The 25122-nt window shown below is 42.2% G+C and overlaps 1 protein-coding gene across 1 annotated transcript in view; it reads left to right on the top strand.

Moving 5' to 3' along the window:
- LOC128639754 (uncharacterized) overlaps nt 1-25122 on the top strand; it is a 293450-nt gene that overhangs the window by 33768 nt on the left and 234560 nt on the right. Inside the window, exons 4-5 of the mRNA XM_053691880.1 lie at nt 7041-7082; nt 7158-7232. Coding sequence (XP_053547855.1) covers nt 7041-7082; nt 7158-7232 — 117 coding nt within the window. The remainder of the gene's footprint in view (nt 1-7040; nt 7083-7157; nt 7233-25122) is intronic.

Here is a 25122-nt window from a genome sequence, read left to right as displayed (position 1 = left end):
CATATGCAGGACACAGCAATGATGGTACAACTCTATTTTATTACAGAGCATAGCAATACACATCCAGACAGGTTGATTGTACTAAACTAACTGCGACACAGACACCGGACCTAAGCCCCGCCCACATGCTAGTGACATCACATCCTGCTCTCATCACATCTTCCCCCTTTTTCAAAGGCAAAGCATACATTCGCATATATTAAATAACAAGGTACACCAACAGGGTATACAACAACATTTTGTTTTAGAACATTATAAAACAGATAGATTTAGAAAACATTAACAAATAAATTACATCCTGACTTGGACATCGGGGTAGACTACCCTAGTCCACAGTGACCATGGGATTATTCTGCCCATACTTCCGGTCACTGTTCTAGCTAAAGTCAGTCCCTGTATCGGGCCGGAAGCCTCACCACTCTTCCGCTTGATGTAACTTTGCATGAACTGTCCTCTGATACAGAAGATGGTGAACAAGAGTCTGCTGGAGGCAAAGATATATCCCCACTATGATCTTGCTGAGGGGAAGGCACCTCTCTTAGAACAGGGGATCCCACCGGCGGTGGTACTGAGGTATCCGGTTCCAGACTCTCAGGTACAGGCTGAAGATGTCTTCGGTTACGGCGTGTAACCGTCCCTCCCTCTGTAAGGACTGTGTAAGACCTTGGTTCTGGAGAGCGGCCCACTACCGTAGCAGGCGTCTTCCATTTCTTCTCATCATCCAGTTTAATTCTGACACTTTGGCCCGCTTTCAGTTCCTGTAAAGGCCTGACAGAATGTCTCCTGTCGTAGAAGAAACGATAACCCTTTTTGGCCTCTTCATCCCTCCTAAGGACTTTGTCCCGAGGAACAGGGCCAGGCGGCTTGAAGACACCCACTGAGGGTAAAGTGGTGCGAATCTGGCGTCCTAGCATCAGCTGTGCCGGGCTAAACCCAGTGGCTTGAATGGGCGTCGCCCTGTATGACAAGAGGGCTAGGTACGGTTCAGATTGCTTTAGAATGAATTTTGTTGTTTGAACTGCCCTTTCAGCATTCCGTTGGCCTGCGGATAATGTGGACTTGACGTGGAATGTACAAAATCATATTCCCTGCTGAAAGCACTGAACTCTGTAGAAGCGAACTGCATGCCATTATCACTCACCAGCTCCATTGGAATGCCCCAGCGGGCGAACAAGCTCTTCAGGCGAATGATAACGGCCTGACTTGTGATATCATTCAGGGGTGCTATTTCCAAATACCTGGAATAGTAGTCGATAACAACAAGAAACTTTTTTCCCGTGCAGTTCGCACAAATCAGCAGCTATTTTCTGCCACGGCCCCGCAGGCAGCGGAGTAGACATTAAGGGCTCCCTTCTCTGAGTAGGCCGGCGTTCCGGCAAAAGGCACATTTAGACACGTGATTTGCAATGTCGGAGCTGATCCCAGGCCACCACACAGCTGTAGCTGCTCTTTCTCTGCACTTTGTAATGCCTAAGTGGCCATCGTGAATCCTGTTTAACATCTCCTTCCTCATGCTGACAGGAATACAATACGGTCTTGGAACAGCACCAACCCCTCCAGCTCCGTGAGCTGCGACCTCTCTGGCTGGTAAGCATTTAAAGACATCCAGGCTGCCCGGCTCTCGGGCCAGCCATCTCTTATGTACCTTATAACTTCTTGCAGATCTGTGTCCAAATATGTCTCTTTCTTTATCTCTTCCAGTTTCCTTGAAGAAATGGACTTAGAGGCCAGAACTGAATCAACATACACTTTTACATCCGACTCTGTGGAGGATTCTTCAGCAGCAGCCAGCGGGAGCCTGGACAGTGTATCTGCCACAACCAGCTGCTTCCCCGGCACATGCACTGCCTGAACATTGAACCTGAGTAGTCTCATTAAAAGTCTCTGGCATCTCAAAGGTGTTTTGTCGATGTCATAAGAATTGATAAGAGGGACTAGCGGTTTGTGGTCAGTTTCCAGACTAAATTTCTCCAAACCCACTAGATAACGCTGAAAGCGCTCACAGGCCCAAACTGCAGCCAGGCACTCTTTCTCATTTTGAGCGTATTTGACTCTGCAGCCGGTCAGTGTGCGGGGAACAGTAGGGTGATGGGCTGTAGTTTGTTGTCATTCAGCTGCAGGAGTTGCAGCCCCCAACCCATAACTGCTTGCATCAGCACTAACCACAGTCTTTTTTGAAGGGTCGTAGAACCCCAGCACTGGGGCAGACCCCAGCAGGGACTTAGCATGCAGGAACGCTTTTTCTTGTGAGGGTCCCCAGACCCAGGCCCACATCTTTCTTAAGCAACTCTGTGATAGGGTGCAAAACTGTAGATAAATCTGAAGAAACTTGCCCACTCGTAATTTACAAGGCCCAATATCTGTCTCAGCTCATGTACATCAGAAGGGCTTTTCATCTGTTCGATAGCCCGAATTTTCTCGGGGTCCGGCTTGATGCCATCCCCGTTGATGATATGCCCAAAGTAGCATAATTCAGTTTTCCTAAAATGACATTTTTCTTTATTCAGCTTCAGCCCAGACTCCTTTGATAGCCTGCAGCACACAACTCAAAACGCTGATCATGCTCCTCCACTGTAGACCCATACACTAGAATGTCGTCCATGACGACTGCTGTGCCACGTGGCCACTCAGGAGAGAACTCATTTCCCTCTGAAAGATCTCAGGAGCGGAGGATATCCCAAAGGGAAGTCTGCAGAAGCAGAACCGACCTACCGAGTGATAAAGGTAGTCAGTTTGCGGCACTTTGGATCCAGGGGGATCTGCCAAAAGCCGCTAGAAGCGTCTAATGTGGAAAAGAACTTCGCCCCAGCCAACTTCGGGGCTTTATCTTCCAATGTCGGCAGCACAATTCTCTCCCTCTCACTGCCTCATTCACCTTTTCAGGTCCACACAGATGCGCAACCTTTCCGTTTTTCTTTGCAACTGGAACAATGGGGGCACACCAATCAGTTGCTTCAACAACCTCTTCAATAACCCCCATAGACTTCATGCGCATGAGCTCTTTCTCCACTTGAGGCATGAGCGGGAACGGAATTCTACGAGGAGTAGAAATACTGTACGGGACTGCGTCACTTTTAAGTGCTATACGGACAGGTTTAGCAGCTCAGTAGGCCCAACTCGCCAAACATATCTTCAGAGATCTCATTCACTCTGGCCACGAGGCCCAAGTCACAGGCTGCTTTTCTGCTCAATAAACTGTTAACACACTGACCTCGGATCACATGCACCCACATGGTGAACTTCCTTTGTTTGTACTCACAGCTGGCAAGAAATTTCCCCACACAATCAATGCGGCCACCAGGACTATGAACATTTGTAGTAACCTTCGCCAGCTGGGGCTGTCGAGGCAGTTTCATAAATTCAGCAAAAGACATTACAGTGATATCAGCTCCTGTGTCAATCTTAAAATCAACTTGGCTCCCATTACAGTAAAAGTAACTTTCCAATCTTCCTCTGAGCTTGTCCGTTCCACAACAGACCCCACAAAAGACACTTCCTGACCCTCCTGGTCACTGTCCACCTGCATCTCCTTAATGTATTCAGTTTTACACACCACTTCAAAATGGCCTATTCCTGTTACATTTTCTGCATCTTTTATCTCTGGCCGGGCATATAGCACTCTGATCATGAGCCGGTAGCACCGTGTGCATCGGCCATGTTGCGCCCATCCACTTCTAGGCCTTTCCAGTACTTTAGATCTACCGCTCACACTGTGCCTTTCACTAGTAGTTTTCCTAGACTGTTGCACTTCATCCACAATACTCTCAGACTCAGATCAGCACTTTGCTTTTTCACCAGTTCACTCTGGCGGGCCATCCTAATAGCCCCGTCTAACGTTAAATCAGGGCTCTAACTGCAGCTTCAGGGAGACTTCAGCATCTGCAATTCCAATAAACTATTCTGTCTCTGATTTGCTCTTCTTTAGCAACACCAAACTCACAGAATTCAGCTAATTCATACAGGCTGCGCACAAATGACTCCACAGATTCTCCCACACGCTGATTACGTTTGTGAAAACAGCTCTCTCATGAATCACATTTCTTTTGGGCACAAAGTGTGGCACTGAGTTTATCCATAACTATATCAAAGTTAACTTCGTCCCCTTCTTGGAAAGTAAAAGCATTGAACACTGGCTCTACATCTTTCCCCATAGGAATATAAAAGAGAATTAACTTGTACTTCACCACTCTCCTGTTCAGTTTGGATGCAATCCTGAAGCGCTGAAACCGCTGACGCCATGTGGGCCAAGCTGACAGGCTGAGAGAAGTCAAAAGGCTCAGGTGGGGTAAACTTTGACATTGCAATCGATCAGGAACAGAAGCGCAGTCCAGAACTTCTGACACCATGTCATGAGATGCAGGACACAGCAATGATGGTACAACTCTATTTTATTACAGAGCATAGCAATACACATCCAGACAGGTTGATTGTACTAAACTAACTGCGACACAGACACCGGACCTAAGCCCCGCCCACATGCTAGTGACATCACATCCTGCTCTCATCACACTATCCTTGATAAAAAATAAATTAAAAAAAAGGCATATTTACATATGCTGCTCTGGAGGATCCCCCCTTAGCCCCCAACCTCCTTGATACCCCCCAAACAGCTCTTTACCCATCCCCCTCTAACTTATTAGTAGCCATCTTTGATACTGGCAGCTGTCTGCCAGTACCCAGTTTATAGTAAAACATGTTTTTATTATTTTTTTTAAATAATTTTCTGTAGTGTAGCTTGCCCCCCCCCAAAAGACCAACCCACCACCCCTCCCAGATCTCTTAGATCGACATATATTTAAATATATTTGGCAATCACTGCCACTTTTCTCCCATCATTTTTCTGTAGTGTAGCGGTTCCCACCCGCTTTCTACCCATGCGCGCGCCCGCGCGCGCACCCGGCGTTCCCGCCCACGATCCCGCCCCCCCTCCACATCATACAACCCATCGATGGCCACCACCCGCCTCTCCAGACTGGCTCCCACCCACCAACGAAACCGGCCATCGATGTCCGGCTACAGAGAGGGCCACAGAGTGGCTCTCTCTGCATCGGATGGCCAAGGGGGGTTTATTGCCAGGATGCCTCGATGTTGAGGCATCACTGCAATAACCGGAAAGCAGCTGGAAGCGAAGCAGGATCGCTTCCAGCTGCTTTCCAGACCAAGGACGTACGCCACACGTCCTCGGTCATATAACTGTATTTTTTTTGAGGACGTGTGGCGTACGTCCTTGGTCGTTAAGGGGTTAATGTATGTAGCCAATTAGCCATCATGAGTCAGGCATGCACACGGTATGTGTGTCACAGGCAATCAGGCATCAAGATTCAAAAGCCTGATATAGAAAATATAACAATGTTAGAGCATTTTCCCCAAAATAAGTCAAACTAGGACCAGTCCTAGTAAATTAATTTTACATTATAACCTAGTTGTATAAATATATATATATATATCACATAACATAATTTGTGGTGTGTACCTTTTTATATTTAAAAAAATAAAATAAAAGCACAACTAAAGTACACTTATGTACGAATGTGTGTGTGTATATATATATGCTTTAAAAATAATAATTAAATTAATGAATTGTTATGTAATGCTGCAGGCTGGGGGCGGAGTTAGCTGCCGAACTGTGAGGTTGCATCTGCAAGGAGCTCCGTGACTTAACCTCTTATTTGGAATTAGAAGTTAGAGACTTTTTGGACTTAACCCTATTAATTTTACCTAAATATCGTGAGTTACTCATTTACTTAAACAATAGACCATGATAAGAATATGATTGTATCATATAAATATAAGTCTATAAATGGCTACCGGCTTCTATCACCGCCTCAAAGTGCACTGTGATCTTAGTCCGGGCCTATGATCACAGTGCATTTTTGAGGCAGCCATTTATAGACTAATATTTATGTGATACAATCATATCCTTATAGGTTCACTAGTACATAGGTTGTATTAAGTAGCCTGATATCCGTTAGTTATTGCGAAACAGGTAAAGCTAAATCTAATCTACAAAATAACCAGTACCTGAAAACCTAGTATCCTCACTGCTATTGCAAACAAAGTGGTTGCATTGGGGGGTTTGGGGTGCATGGCTGTCTAGGGGACATGATTGAGATTTGGAGAATGAGTTTAAGGCTTTTGGATCATGTTGGTTAAGGGGTGAATTGTTTTTAAGGAGCTGTTGCACTGGGGGTCTCAAGTTTAATGGCTGTTTTAGTGCACTGCATAGGATTTAGACCTCATTATTTTACCTAGTGATTTAGCACATATTATACAAATGTTAATAGTGGGGGATAAGCCAGCCAGAAGCTACACTTTCCTGCAGAATATGTAGTTCTGCTCTTATATTGACTCTCATACATGCTTTGTAAATGCGTGCCCCCTCGTGAAAAAAATGCCCCCCCCCCATATCAATTCATTCTGGAGCCGACCCTGCAGAGACTGATGTATGAAACACATTAGGTGAATTGTCTGGGATTGCTGTGGGTCTTGGCAAAAACAGAACCGAACCTAATTCCCCATCTGTTCGCTGCATACTGCTGTGTTAAGCAAGAGAGTGCAGGCAGCGGCACACACAGATAACGTATCTACGTGAGTTTTATCACAGAGCTCTGCATAAAAAGGAGCAATGTCACGCACATTTTCCCTAAAAAAACTAAATTAATAAGAAATTGTAACCTTTGCGTGGTTCACACTGAGACACAAGCAGTTGTATAGTTTCACATTAATGTTCACACTTTCACATGGTTTTCATGTGTAGAGACAAGTTTTCTGGAGCACAGAACACGTCTGTACACACGAGTTGCACATCATGGTGATTTGTTGCTTTGAATAAGCATGACACTGTGCACACAGCTGGACCTATATTGTAGCAAATGCTTGTGCCAATGCTATCTGGTCTTTGTTACTCGAGCTGTTAGGCTGTGGTTATCTTTATACAAAATAAAGAGCTCCAGGTGTCCCCTCTCAAACCCCATTATTGCTTCATGCTGTTACACCAAGGACGAGCGATGTATAATTACTTACCTCATTCTGTATTGTAGATTCTACAGTATCCTCATCTTCCTCTGAAGCTTTCCGACAAAGTAAGTTCATTAAAAGTAACTGTGACTCTCTGGGAATCTTTTTATGCACACAATAACCTTCGTGCTCTCTTACAGATCATTTTTTGAGATCAGACAACATAAGAAGATCGGTTATGATAAGAAACATGGAGAGAACATTAGGCTCTTATGGTATGGAGCCCAATTCATTTATAGACAAACACACATGAATAGTTGTTTGTCTGTTTGTGCATCTGTGTATCTGTGTGTGCACATGTGTTTATATGTGTGTATATCTGTGTGTCTGTGTTTGTGTGTGTATCTGTGTGTGCACATGTGTTTATATGTGTGTGTATCTGTGTGTTTGTGTGTGTGTGTATCTGTGTATGTGTGTTTGTGTGTGTGTGTATCTGTGTGTGCACATGTGTTTATATGTGTGTGTATCTGTGTGTCTGTGTTTGTGTGTATGTATCTGTGTGTGCACATGTGTTTATATGTGTGTTTGTGTCTGTGTGTGTGTGTGTGTGTGTGTATCTGTGTGTGCACATTTGTTTATATGTGTTTATATCTGTATGTCTGTGTTTGTGTGTGTGTATCTGTGTGTGCACATGTGTTTATATGGTTGTGTATCTGTGTGTTTCTGTGTGTATCTGTGTGCCTGTATTTGTGTATGTGTATATGTGTGTGCACGTGTGTTTATATGTGTGTGTATCTGTGTGTCTGTGTTTGTGTGTGTGTGTATCTGTGTGTGCACAAGTGTTTATATGTGGGTGTATCTGTGTGTCTGTGATTGTGTGTGTATCTGTGTGTGCACATGTGTTTATATGTGTGTGTATCTGTGTTTGTGTGTGTATCTGTGTGTGCACATGTGTTTGTGTGTGTGTGTGTGTGTGTATCTGTGTGTGCACATGTGTTTATATGTGTGTGTATCTGTGTGTCTGTGTTTGTGTGTGTGTGTGTATCTGTGTGTGCACAAGTGTTTATATGTGTGTGTATCTGTGTGTCTTGATTGTGTGTGTATCTGTGTGTGCACATGTGTTTATATGTGTGTGTATCTGTGTTTGTGTGTGTATCTGTGTGTGCACATGTGTTTGTGTGTGTGTGTGTGTGTGTGTGTATCTGTGTGTCTGTGTTTATATGTTTATGTGTGTTTGTGTTTATATGTTTATGTGTGTGTCTGTGTTTGTGTGTGTGTGTGTGAGAGTGTGCACATGTGTTTATATGTGTGTGTATCTGTGTGTTTGTGTATCTGTGTGTGCACATGTGTTTATATGTGTGTGTATCTGTGTATGCACATGTGTTTATATGTGTGTGTATCTGTGTGTGCACATGTGTTCATATGTGTGTGTATCTGTGTTTGCACATGTGTTTATATGTGTGTGTATCTGTGTGTGCACATGTGTTCATATGTGTGTGTGTTTGTGTGTGTGTATCTGTGTGTGCACATGTGTTCATATGTGTGTGTGTTTGTGTGTGTGTATCTGTGTGTGCACATGTGTTTAGATGTGTGTATATCTGTATGTGCACATGTGTTTAGATGTGTGTGTATCTGTGTTTGTGTGTGTGTATCTGTGTGTGCACATGTGTTTATATGTGTGTGTATCTGTGTGTCTCTGTTTGTGTGCATGTATCTGTGTGTGCCCAAGTGTTTATATGTGTGTGTATCTGTGTGTCTGTGTTTGTGTGTGTGTGTATACGTGTGTTTGTGTGTGCACATGTGTTTATATGTGTGTGTATCTGTGTGTATGCATGTGTTTATATGTGTGTGTGTATCTGTGTGTGTGTATCTGTGTGTGCACATGTTTTTATATGTGTGTGTATCTGTGTGTCTGTGTTTGTGTGACTATCTGTGTGTGCACATGTGTTTATATGTGTGTGTATCTGTGTGTCTGTGTGTGTGTGCGCACATGTGTTTATATATGTGTGTATCTGTGTGTCTGTGTTTATGAGTGTGTATCTGTGTGTCTGTGTTTGTGTGTGTGTATCTGTGTGTGCACATGTGTTTATGTGTTTGTATCTGTATATGTGTTTGTGTGTGTGTATCTGTGTGTCTGTGTTTGTGTGTATCTGTGTGTGCACATGTGTTTATATGTGTGTGTATCTGTGTGTCTGTGTTTGTGTGTGTATCTGTGTGTGCACATGTGCTTATATGTGTGTGTATCTGTGTGTCTGTGTGTGTGTATCTGTGTGTGCACATGTGTTTATATGTGTGTTTATCTGTGTGTCTGTGTTTATATGTTTATGTGTGTTTGTGTTTATATGTTTATGTGTGTGTGTCTGTGTTTATATGTTTGTGTGTGTGTGTCTGTGTTTATATGTTTATATGTGTTTGTCTGTGTTATATGTTTATGTGTGTTTGTCTGTGTTTATATGTTTATGTGTGTGTTTGTGTTTATATGTTTATGTGTGTGTGTGTCTGTGTTTATATGTTTATGTGTATGTGTCTGTTTATATGTTTATGTGTGTTTGTGTTTATATGTTTGTCTGTTTTATATGTTTATGTGTGTTTATGTGTGTATGTCTGTGTTTATTTGTTTCTGTGTGTATCTGTGTGTCTGTGTTTGTGTCTGGGTTTTTCTGTGTGTGCACATGAGTTTATATGTGTGTGTATCTGTGTGTACACATGTATTTATATGTGTGTGTACCTGTGTGTCTGTGTTTGTGTGTGTGTGTGTGTGTGTGTGTGTGTGTATCTGTGTGTGCTGTGCACATATGTTTATATGTGTGTGTATCTGTGTGTCTGTGTTTATATGTTTATGTGTGTGTGTCTGTGTTTATATGTTTATATGTTTATGTGTGTGTGTCTGTGTTTATATGGTTATGTGTGTTTGTGTTTATATGTTTATGTGTGTGTGTCTGTGTTATATGTTTATGTGTGTTTGTATGTCTGTGTTTATGTGTGTGTGTGTGTCTGTGTTTATATGTTTATGTGTGTGTGTCTGTGTTTATATGCTTATGTGTGTTTGTATGTCTGTGTTTATGTGTGTTTGTGTTTATATGTTTATGTTTGTTTGTCTGTTTTATATGTTTATGTGTGTTTGTCTTTGTTTATATGTTTATGTGTGTGTGTCTGTGTTTATTTGTTTCTGTGTATATGTATATGCTTATATGTTTATGTGTGTTTATGTGTGTTTGTGTTTATATGTTTATGTGTGTTTGTCTGTGTTTATATGTTTATGTGTGTGTGTCTGTGTTTATATGTTTATGTGTGTGTGTCTGTGTTTATATGTTTATGTGTGTGTGTCTGTGTTTATATGTTTATGTGTGTTTGTGTTTATATGTTTATGTGTGTGTGTCTGTGTTATATGTTTATGTGTGTTTGTATGTCTGTGTTTATGTGTGTGTGTGTTTCTGTGTTTATATGTTTATGTGTGTGTGTCTGTGTTTATATGCTTATGTGTGTTTGTATGTCTGTGTTTATGTGTGTTTGTGTTTATATGTTTATGTTTGTTTGTCTGTTTTATATGTTTATGTGTGTTTGTCTTTGTTTATATGTTTATGTGTGTGTGTCTGTGTTTATTTGTTTCTGTGTATATGTATATGCTTATATGTTTATGTGTGTTTATGTGTGTTTGTGTTTATATGTTTATGTGTGTTTGTCTGTGTTTATATGTTTATGTGTGTGTGTCTGTGTTTATATGTTTATGTGTTTTTGTCTGTGTTTATATGTTTATGTGTGTGTGTCTGTGTTTATATGTTTATGTGTGTGTGTCTGTGTTTATATGTTTATGTGTTTTTGTCTGTGTTTATATGTTTATGTGTGTTTGTCTGTGTTTATGTGATTATGTGTTTTGTCTGTGTTTATATGTTTATGTGTGTTTGTCTGTGTTTATATGTTTGTGTGTTTCTATGTCTGTGTTTATATCCTATAGCGGAGGGATAGGGGTTATTTTTTTATTACACAAAATAAAAAATTAATTATCAAATATTTAAACTAACTACACCTTATCTAATAGCCCTATCAAAATAAAAAAGCACCCCCAAAATAAAAAAAAAACCCTGGCCTACACTAAACTACCAATGGCCCTAAAAAGGTCCTTTTGCGGGGCATTGCCCCAAAGAAATCAGCTCTTTTACCTGTTACAAAAATACAAATCCCCCCCCCCAACAGTAAAACCCACCACCCACACAACCAACACCCCCAAATAAAAACCTATTTAAAAAACCTAAGCTCCCCATTGCCCTGAAAAGGGCATTTGGATGGGCATTGCCCTTAAAAGTGCATTCACCTCTTTTACTGCCCAAAGTCCCTAACCTAAAAATAAACCCTTAAAAAAAACCTAACACTAACCCCCGAATATCCACTTACAGTTTTCGAAGACCGGACATCCATTCTCATCCAAGCGGCAGAAGTCTTCATCCAAGCGGGCAGAAGTCTTCATCCAGACGGAATCTTCTATCTTCATCCAGACGGCATCTTCTATCTTCATCCGGCGTGGAGCAGCTCCATCTTCAAGACATCCGGCGCGGAGCATCCTCTTCTTACGACGTCTCTTGAAGAATGAAGTTTCTTTTAAATGACGTCATCCAAGATGGCGTCCCTTACATTCCGATTGGCTGATAGAATTCTTTCAGCCAATTGGAATTAAATGGGAAAAAAATCTTATTGGCTGTTACAATCACCCAATAGGATTGAGCTTTCATTCTATTGGCTGATCCAATCAACCAATAGAATGCAAGCTCAATCCTATTGGCTGATTGGATCAGCCAATATGATGAAAGCTCAATCCTATTGGCTGATTGCAACAGCCAATAGGATTTTTTCCCCTTTAATTCCGATTGGCTGATAGAATTCTATCAGCCAATCTGAATGTAAGAGACGCCATCTTGGATGACGTCATTTAAAGGAAACTTCATTCTTCAAGAGACGTCGTAAGAAGAGGATGCTCCGCGCCGGATGTCTTGAAGATGGAGCCGCTCTGCGCCGGTTGGATGAAGATAGATTCTGCCCGCTTGGATGAAGACTTCTGCCGGCTTCGCTGAGGACTTCTGCCGCTTGGATAAGGATGGATGTCCTGCCTTCGAAAACTGTAAGTGGATCTTCGGGGGTTAGTGTTTTTTTAAGAGGTTATTGGGTTGGTTTTAATTTTAGGTTAGGGACTTTGGGCAGTAAAAGAGCTGAATGCCCTTTTAAAGGCAATGTCCATACAAATGCCCTTTTCAGGGCAATGGGGAGCTTAGGTTTTTTTAGATAGGTTTTTATTTGGGGGTGTTGGTTGTGTGGGTGGTGGATTTTACTTATGGGGGGGTATTCATATTTTTTTTTAACAGGTAAAAGAGCTGATTTCTTTTAGTGTAGGCTAGGGTTTTTTATGTTGGGGGGGCTTTTTATTTTGATAGGGCTATTAGATTAGGTGTAATTAGTTTAAATATTTGATAATTTATTTGTTATTTTGTGTAACTTAGTGTTTTTTATTTTGTGTAACTTAGTGTTTTTTATTTTGTATAACTTAGTTGTTATTTTTTTGTAACTTTGTCATTTTTCATAGTAGATTTAAATAACTTGAGTAGGGTTAGGTTTTTAAATATGTAATATAGTTAATTTAATTTTTAGTTTAATGTAATTTTAGTATAATAGGGTAGGTTAATTAATAGTTTAATAAAGTTTATTTTAATTCTAAAGGTAAGTTTAAATTTCTTAGAAGATAGGGATGAGTTAATATTTAATGTAAAGTTAGCGGGTTGTTAGGTTTAGGAGTTAATAGCTTAATTTAGTTTATGGCGATGTGGGGGGCTGGTGGTTTAATGGTTAATAGGTTTAGTAAGTGGTAGTGATGTGGGAGGCCAGGGGTTTAGGGGTTAATACATGTATTTAGTTGTGGAGGGGTCCGGGAGCGGCGGGATAGGGGTTAATAACTTTATTAGAGTTGCGGTGGGCTCCTGGAGCGGAGGGATAGGGGTTAATACATTTATTTAGTTGCGGCGGTGTCGGGGAGTGGTGGGATAGGGGTTAATAACATTATGTAGGTGGCAGCGATGTCGGGGTGGCAGATTAGGGGTGTTTAGACTCGAGACTTATGTTAGGGTGTTAGGTATAAACATTACTTGTTTTCTAGCATAGAAATCAATGGGATATCTGGCAGCATCGATCATGAGCTTTTGCAGCATTCAGAACTCCCATTGATTCCTATGGCATCCGCAGCCTCCAGGGTGGCGGATTGAAAACCAGGTACGATGGGCTGGAATAGTAGCAAACGTAACTGTTAGAAATTTGATAACTTGCAAAAGGTGTCAGATATTGCCAAATTTGTATTCGGAACATCTGTAATGACGTAAGCATCGATCTGTGTCAGATTGAGACCGGCGGATCGTATGTTACGTCACAAATTTCAACTTTTGCCGGTCTGCAGGCTTTGATAAATGGGTCTAATCAGGCTCGCCACAATTACGCTGCGGAATTCCAGCGTATTTGCGGATGACGGCTTGATAAATATCCCTCATGAACTTTACCTATTCCTAAACACTCTCTCTCCCCCCTGCACCTCGTCTCAAAAGCAGTCTCATTACAGAAACCTGTCTCTCTCCCCTAGACACAGCATCCACTGATGCTCTGTCATATGGGGATCTCCACTTCAGCCACACTCCTAGGTCTGGTAATAGACAAGGAGGTGGTGTAGGTATTTTACTTTCCTCTCATTGCAACTTTCAACAACTACAACCCATCTCTTCCCTCACATTTCCCTCATTCGAAACCCACATGATTCGCTTATTCTCTCCCCTCTCTATATGTGTTGCAGTCATATACTGACCCCCTGGCTCCTCAACTCAATTTCTAGATCACTTGGCTGCCTGGCTACCTTATTTGCTTTCCTCAGACACCCCTGCCCTCATTCTTGGTGACTTCAACATCCCTCTTGACAATCCCACTGCCTCCTCTACAAAACAACTTCTGCAACTCACTTCCTCTTTTGGTCTGTCACAATGGACTGATTCTCCCACTCACAAATACGGTCACTCTCTTGACCTGATCTTTAGCTATCAATGCACTCTCTCAAACTTCACTAACTCCCCTTTTCCTCTTTCTGACCACCATCTCCTCACTTGCAACATATCATCCCTCCCTACAACTCTCCCTCCTTCTGCTCCTCACACCAAACTTCACAGAAGCATTATGTCATTAGATCAGCAACAGCTTTCTAACTCCCTCAAACCCCCCCTCTCATACTTCTCCTCCTTTTCCTGCCCTGAACAATCTATCTGCCACTATAATTCCACCCTTACATCCGTCCTTGACAATCTCGCCCCTCTTACCATAGAGTTCAGCTGATTTTCTTCATTACAAATTCATCTTGAACTCCTACTATTCTGCCCTTAATCTCCATAAGCAACACTACTTCTCTACTCTTATCTCTAATCTTTCTTCAAACCCAAAACGTCTGTTCTCCACTTTCAATACTCTCCTCCGCACTCCCCCACCTCCTAATACAACTTCTCTGTCAGCTCAAGACTTTGCCAGCCACTTCAATAACAAAATCGACTCTATCAGAAATGAAATCAGCTCTCAACATAATTCCATTCTCTCACCCCCTCAAACACTCGCAATCAACCCCAACCCACATAACCTTAAACTTAGCTCATTCTCCCCTGTTACTGAGGAAGAAGTTTTGGCACTTATACTTCGCTCTCACCTCACTACCTGTCCCCTTGACCCTATCCCCTCACAGCTACTCCCCTCCCTCTCTGCTACCCTTACCCCTATACTAACACACATTTTCAACCTCTACCTCAGCACCGGTATATTTCCCTCATTGCTGAAGCATACACTGGTCACACCTATCCTCAAAAAACCATCTACCTCCCCATGGTCCAACCTCCCCATGCAACTACCGCCCTATTTTCCTCCTCCCTCTTGCCTCAAAGCTTCTCAAAAAACTAGTATATGCACGCCTATCCCATTTCCTTACGTTAAACTCCCTTCTTGACCCACTGCAATCTGGATTTTGTTCCCATCACTCCAGAGAGACAGGTTACCAGTGACCTACTTACAGAAAAATAAAAAGGCCACTTCTCTCTGCTTATCCTCCTTGATCTGTCCACAGCCTTTGACACTGTTGACCACCCTCTTTTGCTCCAAACCCTCCAATCCTTCGGCATCTGTGACACAGCCCTCTCGTGGCCCTCTTCCTACCTGTCAAACCGTACCTCTAGTGTAGCCTTCTCTGGGGCCTCCTCTGCCCCATCACCACTTTCTGTCGGAGTACCGCAAGGCTCTGTCCTCGATCCCCTTCTCTTCTCAATCTACACGTCATCACTAGGTTCCCTAATAAAGTCCCATGGTTTCCAATATCATTTGTATGCCGAAGACACCCAAATCTACTTCTCTGCACCAGACCTATCTCCTTCCTTGCTAACCCGTGTCATTAACTGTCTTTCTCACATCTCTTCCTGGATGTCCTCACACTACCTCAAGCTAAATTTCTCCAAAACTGAGATCCACATTTTTCCCCCTTCTTCCAAAATCTCCACCCCCAATCTCTCTATAACTTTTGATAACTCCATCATTACCCCTACCCCGCATGCCGATGTCTTGGGGTCACATTTGACTCCGATCTTTCTTTCACTCCTCACATTCAGTCCTTGGCTAAAGCCTGCCGCTTCCACCTTAAAAACATCTCTAAAATTAGACACTTCCTTACACAAGATACAACTAAGATTTTAATCCACTCTCTCATTCTTTCCCTCCTCGATTACTGCAACTCTGTCCTCTCTGGTCCCCCCACCTGCCACCTAGCTCCTTTACAATCCATAATGAATGCCTCTGCCAGGCTCATCTTCCTTACACTTTTCTCTTCATCTGCTGCACCTCTCTCGTCAATTCCTTCACTGGCTTCCTCTTGCCTCTAGGATCAAACAGAAAAGTCTCACTCTGACATACAAAGCCCTCAACTGCACTGCTCCCCCCTATATCTCAGACCTTGTCTCCAGATACTCTCCCTCCCGTCCACTTCGCTCTGCTCATGACCTCCTACTCTCCTCCTCTCTTGTCACTTCATCACACTCCCGTTTACAGGACTTCTCCAGACTGGCTCCCATCTTGTGGAACTTTCTGCCTCGATCTACAAGACTCTCACCTAGTTTTGAAAGCTTCAAGCGCTCCCTAAAGACTCTACTGTTCAGGGATGCATACAACCTACACTAACCTTTATACCAGTTCCTCTCCTCCATTGCTATCCCCTGAACCCCCTTAGCATGTAAGCCTAAAAGTCCAGCTGTTTGTAGATCACCTTCTTAGGAGCTGACTACAACAGTGCAACTCTTGACAGGGCCCTCTACCCATTTGATCCCTATAATTGTTTTGCTGTACTCCGCCTTTGTTTATAGCGCTGCAGAACCTGTTAGCTCTCTACAAATAACCGATAATAATAATATGTTTATGTGTGTGTGTATCTGTGTTTATATGTTTATGTGTGTATCTGTGTGTACACATTTTTGTGTGTGTATCTGTATGTGCACATGTGATTATCTGTGTGCACATGTGTTTTATGTGTGTGTATCTGTGTGTGCACATGTGTTTTATGTGTGTGTGTGTGTATCTGTGTGTTTGTGTGTGTATCTGTGTGTTTATTTGTGTGTATCTGTGTGTTTGTGTTTTGTATCTGTGTGTTTGTGTGTGTATCTGTGTGTGCACATGTTAGTGTGTGTGTCTGTGTTTATATATGTATGTGTTTGTATCTGTGTTTAAATGTTTATGTGTGTTTGTATCTGTGTGTGTACGTGTTTATATGTGTATCTGTGTGTGTGTATCTGTGTGTGCACATGTTAGTGTGTATGTGTGTCTGTGTTTATATGTACTAAATATGTGTTTATATATGTGTATCTGTGTGTTTGTGTGTGTGTATACGTGTGTTTGTGTGAGTTTATATGTGTGTGCACATGTGTTTATATGTGTGTGTATTTGTGTATCTGTGTGTTTGTGTGTGTATACGTGTGTTTGTGTGTGTTTATATGTGTGTGTATCTGTGTGTTTGTGTGTGTATATGTGTGTTTGTGTAAGTTTATCTGTGTGTGCACATGTGTTTATATGTGTGTGTATCTGTGTGTTTATCTGTGTGTGCACATGTGTTTATATGTGTGTGTATCTGTGAGTTTGTGTGTGTTTATCTGTGTGTGCACATGTGTTTATATGTGTATCAGTGAGTTTGTATGTGTTTATCTGTGTGCACATGTGTTTATATGTGTGTGTATCTGTGTATCTGTGTGTTTGTGTGTGTATATGTGTGCTTGTGTGTGTATATGTGTATTTGTGTGAGTTTATCTGTGTGTGCACGTTTATATGTGTGTATATGTGTGTTTGTGTGTGTTTGTCTGTGTGTGCACATGTGTTTATATGTGTGTGTATCCGTGTGTGCACATGTGTTTATATGTGTGTGTATCTGTGTGTTTGTGTGTTTATCTGTGTGTGCACATGTGTTTATACAGTGGGGCAAAAAAGTATTTAGTCAGCCACCAATTGTGCAAGTTCTCCCACTTAAGAAGATGAGAGAGGCCTGTAATTTTCATCATAGGTATACCTCAACTATGAGAGACAAAATGTGGAAACAAATCCAGACAATCACATTGTCTGATTTGGAAAGAATTTATTTGCAAATTATGGTGGAAAATAAGTATTTGGTCAATATCAAAAGTTCATCTCAATACTTTGTTATATATCCTTTGTTGGCAATGACAGAGGTTAAACGTTTTCTGTAAGTCTTCACAAGGTTGTCACACACTGCTGCTGGTGGTATGTTGGCCCATTCCTGCATACAGATCTCCTCTAGAGCAGTGATGTTTTGGGGCTGTTGCTGGGCAACACAGACTTTCAACTCCTTCCAAAGGTTTTCTATGGGGTTGAAATCTGGAGACTGGCTAGGCCACTCCAGTACCTTGAAATGCTTCTTACGAAGCCACTCCTTCGTTGCCCAGGCGGTGTGTTTGGGATCATTGTCATGCTGAAAGACCCAGCCATGTTTCATCTTCAATGCCCTTGCTGATGGAAGGAGGTTTGCACTCAAAATCTCACAATACATGGCCCCATTCATTCTTTCATGTACACGGATCAGTCGTCCTGTTCCCTTTGCAGAGAAACAGCCCCAAAGCATGATGTTGCCACCCCCATGCTTCACAGTAGGTATGGTATTCTTTGGTTGCAACTCAGCATTCTCTCTCCTCCAAACACGACGAGTTGTGTTTCTACCAAACAGTTTTACTTTGGTTTCATCTGACCATATGACATTCTCCCACTCCACTTCTGGATCATCCAAATGCTCTCTAGCATACTTCAGACAAGCCCAGACATGTACTGGCTTAAGCAGGGGCACACGTCTGGCACTGCAGGATCTGAGTCCCTGGCGGCGTAGTGTGTTACTGATGGTAGCCTTTGTTACATTGGTCCCAGCTCTCTGCAGGTCATTCACTAGGTCCCCCCGTGTGGTTCTGGGATGTTTTCACACCGTTCTTGTGATCATTTTGACCCCATGGGGTGAGATCTTGCGTGGAGCCCCAGATCGAGGGAGATTATCAGTGGTCTTGTATGTCTTCCATTTTCTAATTATTGCTCCCACAGTTGATTTCTTCACACCAAACTGCTTGCCTATTGCAGATTCAGTCTTCCCAGCCTGGTGCAGGTCTACAATTTTGTTTCTGGTGTCCTTCGACAGCTCTTTGGTCTTCACCATAGTGGAGTTTGGAGTGTGACTGTTTGAGGTTATGGACAGGTGTCTTTTATACTGATAACAAGTTCAAACAGGTGCCATTAATACAGGTAATGAGTGGGGGACAGAGGAGCCTCTTAAAGAAGAAGATACAGGTCTGTGAGAGCCAGAAATCTTGCTTGTTTGTAGGTGACCAAATACTTATTTTCCACCATAATATGCAAATAAATTGTTTCCTAATCAGACAATGTGATTGTCTGGATTTGTTTCCACATTTTGTCTCTCATAGTTGAGGTATACCTATGATGAAAATTACAGGCCTCTCTCATCTTCTACAGTGGGAGAACTTGCACAATTGGTGGCTGACTAAATACTTTTTTGCCCCACTGTATGTGTGTGTGTGTATCTGTGTGTTTGTGTGAGTTTATCTGTGTGTGCACATGTGTTTATATGTGTGTGGTTATCTGTGTGTGCACATGTGTTTATATGTGTGTGAATCTGTGTGTTTGTGTGAGCTTATCTGTGTGTGCACATGTGTTTATATGTGTGTGTATCTGTGTGTTTGTGTGAGTTTATCTGTGTGTGCACATGTGTTTATATGTGTGTGTATCTGTGTGTTTGTGTGAGTTTATCTGTGTGTGCACATGTGTTTATATGTGTGTGTATCTGTGTGTTTGTGTGAGTTTATCTGTGTGTGCACATGTGTTTATATGTGTGTGTATCTGTGTGTTTGTGTGAGTTTATCTGTGTGTGCACATGTGTTTATATGTGTGTGTATCTGTGTGTTTGTGTGAGCTTATCTGTGTGTGTGCACATGTGTTTATATGTGTATCTGTGAGTTTGTGTGAGTTTATCTGTGTGTGCACATGTGTTTATATGTGTGTGTATCTGTGTGTTTGTGTGAGTTTATCTGTGTGTGCACATGTGTTTATATGTGTGTGTATCTGTGTATTTGTGTGAGCTTATCTGTGTGTGCACATGTGTTTATATGTGTGTGGTGTGTATCTGTGTGTTTGTGTGAGCTTATCTGTGTGTGCACATGTGTTTATATGTGTGTGTATCTGTGTGTTTGTGTGAGCTTATCTGTGTGTGCACATGTGTTTATATGTGTGTGTATCTGTGTGTTTGTGTGAGTTTATCTGTGTGTGCACATGTGTTTATATGTGTGTGTATATGTGTGTTTGTGTGAGTTTATCTGTGTGTGCACATGTGTTTACATGTGTGTGTATCTGTGTGTTTGTGTGAGTTTATCTGTGTGTGCACATGTGTTTATATGTGTGTGTATCTGTGTGTTTGTGTGAGTTTATCTGTGTGTGCACATGTGTTTATATGTGTGTGTATCTGTGTGTTTGTGTCAGTTTATCTGTGTGTGCACATGTGTTTATATGTGTATCGGTGAGTTTGTGTGAGTTTATCTGTGTGTGCACGTGTGTTTATATGTGTGTGTATCTGTGTGTTTGTGTGAGTTTATATGTGTGTGTATCTGTGTGTTTGTGTGAGTTTATCTGTGTGTGCACATGTGTTTATATGTGTGTGTATCTGTGTGTTTGTGTGAGTTTATCTGTGTGTGCACATGTGTTTATATGTGTGTGTATCTGTGTGTTTGTGTGAGTTCATCTGTGTGTGCACATGTGTTTATATGTGTGTGTATCTGTGTGTTTGTGTGTGGTTATCTGTGTGTGCACATGTGTTTATATGTGTGTGTATCTATGTGTTTGTGTGAGTTTATCTGTGTGTGCACATGTGTTTATATGTGTGTGTATCTGTGTGTTTGTGTGAGTTTATCTGTGTGTGCACATGTGTTTATATGTGTATCGGTGAGTTTGTGTGAGTTTATCTGTGTGTGCACATGTGTTTATATGTGTATCGGTGAGTTTGTGTGAGTCTATCTGTGTGTGCACATGTGTTTATATGTGTGTGTATCTGTGTGTTTGTGTGAGTTTATCTGTGTGTGCACATGTGTTTATATGTGTGTGTATCTGTGAGTTTGTGTGTGGTTATCTGTGTGTGCACATGTGTTTATATGTGTGTGTATCTGTGAGTTTGTGTGTGGTTATCTGTGTGTGCACATGTGTTTATATGTATGTGTATCTGTGTGTTTGTGTGAGTTTATCTGTGTGTGCACATGTGTTTATATGTGTATCGTTGAGTTTGTGTGAGTTTATCTTTGTGTGCACATGTGTTTATATGTGTATCGGTGAGTTTGTGTGAGTTTATCTGTGTGTGCACATGTGTTTATATGTGTATCTTTGTGTTTGTGTGAGTTTATCTGTGTGTGCACATGTGTTTATATGTGTATCGGTGAGTTTGTGTGAGTTTATCTGTGTGTGCACATGTGTTTATATGTGTATCGGTGAGTTTGTGTGAGTCTATCTGTGTGTGCACATGTGTTTATATGTGTGAGTTTATCTGTGTGTGCACATGTGTTTATATGTGTATCTGTGTGTTTGTGTGAGTTTATCTGTGTGTGCACATGTGTTTATATGTGTATCGGTGAGTTTGTGTGAGTCTATCTGTGTGTGCACATGTGTTTATATGTGTGAGTTTATCTGTGTGTGCACATGTGTTTATATGTGTGAGTTTATCTGTGTGTGCACATGTGTTTATATGTGTGAGTTTATCTGTGTGTGCACATGTGTTTATATGTGTGAGTTTATCTGTGTGTGCACATGTGTTTATATGTGTGAGTTTATCTGTGTGTGCACATGTGTTTATATGTGTGAGTTTATCTGTGTGTGCACATGTGTTTATATGTGTATCTGTGTGTTTGTGTGAGTCTATCTGTGTGTGCACATGTGTTTATATGTGTGTGTATCTGTGTGTTTGTGTGAGTTTATCTGTGTGTGCACATGTGTTTATATGTGTGAGTTTATCTGTGTGTGCACATGTGTTTATATGTGTATCGGTGAGTTTGTGTGAGTCTATCTGTGTGTGCACATGTGTTTATATGTGTGTGTATCTGTGTGTTTGTGTGAGTTTATCTGTGTGTGCACATGTGTTTATATGTGTGAGTTTATCTGTGTGTGCACATGTGTTTATATGTGTATCGGTGAGTTTGTGTGAGTCTATCTGTGTGTGCACATGTGTTTATATGTGTGAGTTTATCTGTGTGTGCACATGTGTTTATATGTGTATCGGTGAGTTTGTGTGAGTCTATCTGTGTGTGCACATGTGTTTATATGTGTGTGTATCTGTGTGTTTGTGTGTGTTGACCTTTTATGTCGTCAAGCTCCGGCCCCTTAAACCCCACGAAACACCCCCATACATCCTTCCAACAACCACCCTCATAAATAACAGACAACAGACTTAGCTTTGGTACAAATTGGCCGCAGCCCTTTATTCAATAAAACTTTGTAAAAACTTTAATAACTCGATAAATAAAAGTGCAAATAACTGTAAACATTTTACACATCAACCAACAGCGGTGCTAGTCCTTCTTGATTTCCATATCTTTTAACTATGGCCGTAATTCCTTTTACTGGACCCAACCGTGCAAGTGGTTGGGCCCGTCAGCGATCATCCATATAAGTTTCTAAGGAACCCCGTGCCCTTAGAAACCCCCATCTTGAATTCCCCCATGGGAATGCAAAATACCACCACACTTAACCATTGGCCATAATTGTTCTGTAATTTAAGGGCTAGCACCCCCGCCTTCCAACTGCGACAAAAACCTAAAATGACAAATAAAAAAAAAAACACGCCTCTCACACAAATATCAGGGACGGGTGGGAGGGAGATGTTTTCTCAACTCCTACAAATATCAATCTGCTGGTTTTCCCGCTCAGCCCACATCTTTAGCACTTTGCCTACAGCTCCTCCTATAGCACCTCCTACCCCATACAGGGCCTCTTCCTCCCCAGGTCAAAGCTCCCTCTATCTATGCTTCGCCCCGCCTCCAGGAGCCACTTGACCTTTTATGTCGTCAAGCTCCGGCCCCTTAAACCCCACGAAACACCCCCATACATCCTTCCAACAACCACCCTCATAAATAACAGACAACAGACTTAGCTTTGGTACAAATTGGCCGCAGCCCTTTATTCAATAAAACTTTGTAAAAACTTTAATAACTCGATAAATAAAAGTGCAAATAACTGTAAACATTTTACACATCAACCAACAGCGGTGCTAGTCCTTCTTGATTTCCATATCTTTTAACTATGGCCGTAATTCCTTTTACTGGACCCAACCGTGCAAGTGGTTGGGCCCGTCAGCGATCATCCATATAAGTTTCTAAGGAACCCCGTGCCCTTAGAAACCCCCATCTTGAATTCCCCCATGGGAATGCAAAATACCACCACACTTAACCATTGGCCATAATTGTTCTGTAATTTAAGGGCTAGCACCCCCGCCACCGACTGGCCTGACGCCTCAGCCCAGTCCCGCCAACCCTCCAACCGCACACAGTGCCTCCTTAAAATTAAAGATAAACAGCTGCAGACCAAAGTCATTCAAATGCACCCCATCGGGCAGATAGAACTCACCCAATCCAACCTCAGCTAAGTCTGAGTAGTCCACCACCACACCAAGTCTCTGCACAAATGCCCCCATGATCCTATTTACTAGACCCCATGAGCCGTCGATTAACATCCCCTTGACAAATTTTTAAGCATTCAACACTTAAAGAATACACAGACACCTTATGTTTGAAAAAATACTGGCCACAGCCCGTTTAGTAAATAACAAGTTTAAAAGACACCAAATACATAACTCCTTAACCATGTAAACTCAGCCAACTATGAAGATGCTAGCTCCCAAACTTAATTCACTAACCTCCATTTACTTGTTGACCGGGCCGTATATAAATTCACCTGGACTTAAATAAGCCCGTTATTTCTTTACAAACCCCAAGCTCCAAGGAACCCCGTGTCCAAGAAGCTACTTAACCTGCTCGCCCACCCCATGGGGAGGCTAACCCACCACACATTGCACTCCACGCATAAGGCTGCAACCAGCTTGTTCAGCTCCTGCCTCCTGGTAAGGCCATAATGGAGCCATTCCATCCCCCAACCAATCTCGTAACCATGGTAGACCATACAACGGTTAAAACCCTGGAAAAGCTCCCAAAAACTTCCCCACACCACCTTAATCTTACTCACCAGGCTTCCCCGAGTCAACCAAAATCATTACCCTGGCCTGGACCACTAGTACCCCCCTATACTGCAACAATTCAGCGTAAACCACCACCGGCGGCAACATGCAAGCCAATATGGGGGCCCCGTACTCCAAACCCTCCAATAGTATTGCTGCTTATCAAAAAACCCAGGCTGGAGGCCCTCCTTCTCAACCAGAGCCACACACCAGGGACAAATAATAATAAATCGGCCCACTACCCACATGTTTACCAGACCTACGACAATCTGAACGGAACAACCATAAACAAATGAAACACCCAAAATACTAGACACCCTCCAACAAAAGAGCCTAGAATAACCTCCACTTACCCACACCTTTTGCCACCAAACTCCCTACAGCAGCTTCAGTGGCTGCCCAAATTCTCAAGGAAAATGAACACTTTTAAACCGTGGTAGCCACGTGCCACATAACCCAGCCATATATCCCAGGTGACAAATCAGAAGGAGTCCCATCCTCCACAACCCTTGTAGCAAAAACCCCAACACCTGAATTGACACCATCTCCAATGCCCCTAACTTAAATCAATCCATTCCATTCCGCTCAAAATTTTATCATAGGTGAACCCCGTTTTCGTGCTACTGAAGCCACACCGGGAATACTCTCCCTACTCCGTTCGCCCATGGCGAGAACTCCAAGGAGCGATGCCACCAGAAATTCGAAAATGCAATGGCCAGTGAGTTATAAAACCAGGGATGTGCATCGCTCCCATCAACCCATGGAAACACAGCCATAGCAATCCAACTGCCCTCAACAATTCAATGACCGTGTGATTAGGGGTGGGGGGGGGAGCAGATACTATGTCCCTGCTGACACCACCCCCCAGTTGTCAGTGTGGACAACACTGACCCGTACTCAAACATGGCCACCAGCACTGGAATAACTCAAGAAAACTAAATCATCACCCATTCTACCCTTTCCATTTTGCTGGACATTTAGGCGTGCACTAAAAGGACCACATCTCCGTCTGTAATCCCACCTTTGACCCCCAGTGCTCTGCACTCCATTATAACAAACATAATAGTAAAACTAAGAACATAATCACTGATGGCAGGCCTTCCAACTTATCAATGCTAGGGATCCCCACAATCTTCAGCCATTCTATAACATCATCCCTGATGCATGACAGGCAAGGGTATTGGCAGGCCAGGCAAATAGAAACCCATACAGGATAACAAGTATCACCTTTGCTCCTTTATGGCTCATTCACGTACATGAACCAGCTGATTCCATGTATTAAAGTGGACATATACCGGTGTCTTTATCTTATCTGCAGGTATAATCAGATCTCATTACTGTATCACATTGTGTACATATAC

Source organism: Bombina bombina, chromosome 9 (genome assembly GCF_027579735.1).
Source record: "Bombina bombina isolate aBomBom1 chromosome 9, aBomBom1.pri, whole genome shotgun sequence".
Classification (NCBI taxonomy): domain Eukaryota; kingdom Metazoa; phylum Chordata; class Amphibia; order Anura; family Bombinatoridae; genus Bombina; species Bombina bombina.
This window is presented reverse-complemented; position numbering and strand designations above follow the sequence as displayed.